The 6,807-nt window shown below is 39.3% G+C and overlaps 1 protein-coding gene across 1 annotated transcript; it reads left to right on the top strand.

Annotated features, from left to right (window-relative positions):
• The first annotated feature begins 367 nt into the window (after window positions 1-367).
• LOC121750919 (triacylglycerol lipase 2-like) lies at window positions 368-6,612 on the top strand. Its single transcript, XM_042145582.1, has 9 exons — window positions 368-675; window positions 1,023-1,136; window positions 5,052-5,192; window positions 5,261-5,371; window positions 5,457-5,600; window positions 5,698-5,738; window positions 5,827-5,906; window positions 5,997-6,092; window positions 6,179-6,612. The coding sequence occupies exons 1-9, from the start codon at window positions 511-513 to the stop codon at window positions 6,499-6,501; spliced, it is 1,215 nt and encodes a 404-aa protein (XP_042001516.1). The 5' UTR covers window positions 368-510; the 3' UTR covers window positions 6,502-6,612.
• The last annotated feature ends 195 nt before the right edge of the window (window positions 6,613-6,807 follow it).

The following is a 6,807-nucleotide window of genomic DNA, read 5'->3' as shown; positions in this document are numbered from 1 at the left end:
TATTTATCGCATTGGATACTAAATCTAGAACCGCCTTATCCAACTCCTCGATTTTTATCATAAATTTAGCTAACTCCAAAAGTTACAATCATCCATTTACATATTCCTATTGCCTAATTTTGATACACAAAATCAAGCATATAAGGGATGTATATAAATGAATGGATAAGAAGTCTGAATACACCTATTTGCCTATATTTTGATACACAAAAAATCAAGCATAAAAGGAATGTTTATAAATGAATGGATAAGATGTATGAATACAGTGGGCCCAAGGCCCATTCCTTCACACTTAAGTAAAAAAAAAAGCCCACAAAAATCTCGAAACTGAGAATTTCAGTTGAGCCTTGAATTTAGAAATAGTTAATCATTATATACTCTCCATATTTCCATTTCCGGCTCTCGTGTTCACACTCACCATTTCTTCTTTTTCTCACACTATAAATTCTCTACTGAAACTCCCACAGATCACATACAACTCCACACCTCAAATCATAGTAGTCAGAGTAAATGGATTATCGCAGCTTCAATTTAGCCTTTCTTGCTTTTCTCCTTCTCTCTCATCAAGCATTGGGCTCTAGACGCCTTGTACTTCCACCCGAAGACGTGGCTTTGCCGTCGGAAGGAATTTGCGCCGCCGCCGCCGCAGGCGGCTATAAGTGCCAGGAATTTCAAGTAATTAAAAAGAGAAATTTGTATTTTTCTTTCTTTTTTGGGGATCATATTGTATTATACTAACTCCGTCTCACATTAAATGTTCACATTTGACTCCGCACGGATTTTAAGAAAAGTAAAGAAATGTGGATTGAAAATGTTAATGGAGTAAAGAGTCTCATTTTATATATTAATTTTATAATAAAATAAGGGTGAAATGAGTTAGTGGAATATATGATTTAGTTACCACTTATAGTAAAAGTGAAAGTAGACTCTTATTGTGAAACAGACTAAAATAGCAAATATGGACACTTAATATGAGAAGGAGGTAGTATAGTACAATTGATATTTTGTTGACTTCTTGTTAGGTGACAACCGACGACGGGTACATTTTGAGCGTGTCTAGAATTCCGGAGGGGCGCCGGGGAGGCGTCGCCGGACAGAAGCGGCCGCCGGTATTGCTGCAGCATGGTGTTCTTGTGGTTAGTAACTTTCTATTTTGAGTAATGTATGTGTGTATTTGATTGTGTGTTTTCAGTAAGTAGGTAGTTGTACAAAGATTTAAGTGAAATCAAACGTAAATCCGAAAATAAAATTAATATAGTACGACAAGCAATTATTTATGTTTGTGAATGACTGGTCCATGTTACCTCCATCATTACAAGTACTTGCACAAATTATGGAGTAATTTCGTTCTCTATAAAATAAAATAACGTGGTTTATCAAAACTATTTAGGCACCCACAACACGTCCCTTAGCCGTCACTTATCTCGTCCCAGGGGGACGGGACGAGACGGATAAGAGACGGCGTTGTAGCCTTCCGTCTCCATCCCGTCACAGAGAAACGCCCGTCCCGGAGGGACAGCTCGCGAGACGTCTCGCCACGCGTGTTGGTGACGTGGCGAGCTCCAGTTCGTCCGTGACGCCCACTCGCCGGCCCGCGAGTGAGCATCGTTTTTATCCGGAAAAAATATTTTTTTTTCTTTTTTTAAAATTCAGGAAAAATTCAAAAATTTTATAAAAAAATCCCAAAAAACATACTAGCAGTTTATAGGCGTTTTTCCAAATTTTAAATTTTTATTTATTTTTTAAGCCTCCAATCACTTCTATAAATATCAAATCATTCCCACAAATTAATCCACCATAAAAAAATATATTTTTTATTTAAATTATGTTTTTAATTTTTTTAGGATTTTATTAATGAGGTTTTTAATTTTTTTAGAATTTTATGTTGTAATTTTATTTTATTTTTAATGAAGTGTGTTTTTATTAATTGAATTTGTTGGAAATAAAAATAAAAATGAAATTGAATGAATAGTAATTTAAGGGACGGTTAAGGGATGAATAAGAGATGGAGGGTTGCAGGTTCCGTCCCTTAATTAAGAGATGGAGTAAAAAAGTACAGTGGGGCCCATGAATAGTAATTTAAGGGACAGATAAGTGACAACGTTGCGGATGACGGAACAAGAAATTATTTTTTAGAATTTCGAACTTTGTAAAGTGTTTTAGTTTATGTGACGAAGACATTGAAAAATTGAACTAATGCCCGTTACTCTAAGAGCATCCACCTCCGTGCTCTTGCCAGCGAGCACGGATGTGGGTCCACCCCCACTTTTTCTGCCTGCTTTTAGGCAAGAGCACAACACCCACATCCGTGCTCTTCCGCAAGGACGAGCACAAGAGTCCCACCATTCTATTATTAAATTTAAATAAAAACATTTCCACAAAATATAAATTCATTAAAAATACCCGTAATAATATTACAAATTACAATAAAACTAAAAATTACATAATTAAATTCCTAAAAAATAAAAATTACATAATTAAAATCTTAAAAAATAAAATTTACATAATTAAAATCCTAAAAAAATGAAAATTACATAATTAAACTACTAAAAAAAAAAATTATACAATTTAAGCGTAAAAATTACATCCGAGGAAGACTAGTCATCATCCGACAATACCCCCAACGTTCTTTGGAGACCATGTATCATCGCCACATGCGATCGAAGTTGCTCGGGGGTCATATTTGACCTATCGGCCAAATTGAGTTGGGCCAAACCCCCTCACAACGAGTTGGTGGGGGGTTGAAGTGGCACATAGGGAGCGGGAGTGGGAGCCGGTTCGGGATCAGGGGTGGATGGAGTCGCGGCGTGACGGCGGTTGGCCGCCGCCTTCTTCCTTCTTTGCGGTCGGCATTGGGAACCGCTCGGGTCGGCGTCGGGGCTATTCAAGTTAGCTCCGGCAAGTTGGCTAGCCACGTCTTCGGAGTTGGCGTCGGATAGGGATACCGACCTTTACCGTTTGGAGGAGCCGCTAGAGGAGGATGTTACGCCTCCCCCTATACTTCGGATGCGACCGCGTCTCCTGCAAAATGTTGAGGTACTAGAACGGCTTGTAGTTCATGGATTGGTAGGTCGACAAGGCGGAACTGATGATGTCAACCTCGCTCCGGCCGTTCCCCGCCGACCGCTCTTCCTGGAGGTAATACTCCTGGAACTTTTGGATTTCTTCGTTGGCTTTGTATATGGCGTTGCGCACCATACTCTCGTTGCGCTCGATTGTTCAAGCCAGCAGGTTTTCATTGTACCGGCGACAGATGCGCCACCAATAATGATCGCCGGATTGGTTCGTGCCAACCTCCGGATCTTTGGAGATTGACAAGAACGCTTTGAACAATTGCTCCATCTCCGCCAGAGTGTACGGTGTGCGGACACCTCGAGTAGGAGGAGTCGGAGTTTGGGAGGGGCCGCTCGACCTCGCTCTAGGCTCGGGTGTCCACCCGTATTGTCCTTCGGGTGCATCTTGGTCGTCGATCAGGTAAGGCCGGTAGCCACCCGGAACTTCCGAACCTTGGGTTTGAGGAGCGGCCGAATATTCCGTTTCCGGACTAGGAAACGGTTGTGAACCGAACCACTCGGGGTTCCAACCGTGGGAGCGGGGGGGTGATCGCCGTGGCCGGACATTGTTATGTTGTAGGAGTGGAAGAAAGATTGAGAATTGAGAATGAAAATGAGAGAATGTAGATGAGAATTGTGTAGTGTGGTGTGAATTTTTGGGTGTGAAAGTGGGGGGTATTTTTGGAAATGAGAGAATGTAGATGAAAATGTGTATTTTTGGGGGAAAAAATTGAAAAATAAATTAAAAGTGAGTAGAAAACGGACATAATTTTTTGGGAAGTGAGAAAATATATTTTTTATTTGTAATCGGATTTTTTAATTAAAATCTGATTTAAAAAAAAAATTCAAATTGCCAATGGCTATGCCGTTGGCCAATCACCGCCCGCCAAAAAATCCGATTTTTTTAAAAAAAACAAATAACCGTTGGCCAATCACCGCCTGCCACGTATGTTGCTCGCTGGCACGGACGTGCTCGATGCATCGAGCAGCGCTGTGCCAGCGGTAAGAGCGCAACGGCGGTCAGCGGTAAGAGCGCAATGGCGGGCAGCGGTGCCGCGCCGCTGGCACGGACAGACGGGCGAGCTGCAGCTTGCTGATGTGCTCCAAGTCTCTAACAATACTATTTTAAAAAACGATCACACGATAACTGTAAAAATGTATATTCCAAAATATGAATATTAATGAAATGAAAGATCAAAAGTAATCTAAAAGTGAATATTAATGAAGGATCTTAAGTAATTTAATAGACCTTACATTTTTTCATTAACTATGCAACTATTTTGTATTCTCTAGTTATACTTACTTATCATGTTACATTGATGGTACATATACGTATGCATGTTGCCCAGTCAAATTAAATTAATTACCAGTACTAGATTTCCAATCGTATTTTTGTTAGATTAGTTTATTCTATACTATATGTATTCGGGAAATCCATTTTTCGTAGTATTTTATTATCTATAGCTACAAACGTACTAGTAGTAAAATTGGATGTTGAAAATGAAACTATGAATACACACTTTTCGAGATTTTGGCGGTGATTGGTGACAGCAAAAAAATGGTTTATAGGAGTATTTTCTTTCGATAGGTTGAGATTTATCTATTTAAATCCGATCAGTGGAAAATTATTATTGACTTTTCATAAAAATAAAAATCATGGGATCGGCCAAATTTGTTTTTATTATTCCTTACATCCAAACAACTGTTTCCGAGGTGAATCAGGTGATCTGGCGAAATTTGATGGATAGGATCAAACTCCTCCCGCCCCCTTTTTTTGTTTTTATTTTTTCTAAAAATATACTCATTCTGTCCTAATGCATAAGGTGTTGTTTGCCAATGCAAAATATGTATGACTTAGGATCACTTAGGAGGATAAGCATGACAGAAAATGATTTGAAATGGCGTAAGGTTGCCTCATAGTATATTTTTATAGTATAGATTGTGTGGAGTATTTTGTAATAAAGGAAAATTAATGAAAAATGGTATTGAATTGAAAAGGATGGGATGACGTGGCTGCTAAATTCGCCGGAAGAGTCGCTGGCGATGTTATTGGCTGATAATGGATTTGATGTGTGGATTTCCAATCTCCGAGGTTCTCGTTTCAGCCGCACCCATCAAACTCTCAGTTCTTACGACCCTGTAAGTCTAACTCATTTTTTAGGGACGAAAAAAGAAAAATGAGACATTTAATGACACGTGCATTACAGGATTACTGGAACTGGACATGGGACGAATTGGTTAGCCATGACCTACCATCTTTCATCGACTTGATCTTCAAACAAACTGGTCAGAAAGTTCACTATGTTGGCCATTCAATGGTAATTACACATTAAATGTTGTGTATTTGAATTTATTTAATTGATATAATCTCATCAATGGTGGTTTATTGTTGGTGGGAAATAGGGAACTTTAATAGCGTTGGCATCCTTCTCGGAAGGAATGCAGGTGGACAAGATCAAATCAGCTGTGATGTTAAGCCCCATTGCTTATCTCAGTTACATGAACACTGCTATTGGAGTTCTCTCTGCTAAGGCCTTTGTTGGTGAAGTAAGTCTCGTCTCGTCTCATCTCATCTCATCTCGTTTATACATATGCTTTACACCCAATTAAATGAAACACGAGATGACTAACTTATGTTCTTCAGATCACTAAAATATTTGGCCTGGCGGAGTTCAATCCGAAAAGGTACATTAGGCCTCATCAAATTGTTATTAAGGAGATGTTTACTTTGAGTGATCCGTTAGATTGATGAATCTTGCCTTTGCGTTCGCAGTAAGATAGTAAGCGACTTTCTGAGAGCGTTGTGTGTCGCTGATAACGTAGATTGCTACGATCTCATGACTGCTTTCACAGGTATATATCTTTCCAAATAATTATTAAGTTTATGGCCTATTAAAGTGTTGGAAACCAGACTCACAACAAAACATTCTCTGTCTGTCTCAGGAAAGAATTGCTGTCTGAATGCATCCACGGTTGACCTATTTCTCAAGAACGAGCCTCAATCCACCTCCACCAAAAATCTTATTCACATGGCTCAAAGTATGCTCTCTCTTCACTACATCTTCTTACCATTACAAAGATCCTTATACATATTAGTATATGATGATGGTAATCAATATGTGCAGCGGTAAGAGATGGTCTGTTGTCGAAATACGACTATGGCAATGCCCCCTTCAACATGGCCCACTATGGTCAAGCGAAGCCCCCTGTCTACAACCTATCGAGAATACCTCCCAATCTGCCTCTCTTCCTCAGCTATGGCGGCAGGGATGCTCTCTCGGATGTCAGAGACGTGGCCACATTGCTCGACAGCCTTAAACTGCACGATGTGGGAAAGCTGCACGTGCAGTATATCAAGGATTATGCTCATGCGGATTTCATAATGGGGGTTACTGCTAAGGATCTTGTCTACAATCAGATGATCTCGTTTTTTAAGAGCGTCAATTGAGTCAGGAATCTTGAGGTGTTAGAGAGTAAGTAGTGTGTTAGGTTATGAAATGTGAACAAAGACATTTTGGATAATTATACCAAAATATAGATATATATAGCTAAGAGATCATGCAACTTCCTGCATTTGCATCTACCCCTTGTATGTATGTGAGAAAGAATAATCATTTGCTTTTTGGAATTTGATAATATGTATATGTGGACCAAAACCTTGACTCGAGACTCAAAAGAAAGTAATAAAAAAAGAGACTTAGTCAGTCAAGAAATTTAATGTGCGATGAATGGAATTTAGTTAGTCAAGCGTATT

The sequence above is a fragment of the Salvia splendens genome, chromosome 10 (assembly GCF_004379255.2).
Source record: "Salvia splendens isolate huo1 chromosome 10, SspV2, whole genome shotgun sequence".
Classification (NCBI taxonomy): Eukaryota; Viridiplantae; Streptophyta; class Magnoliopsida; order Lamiales; family Lamiaceae; genus Salvia; species Salvia splendens.
This window is presented reverse-complemented; position numbering and strand designations above follow the sequence as displayed.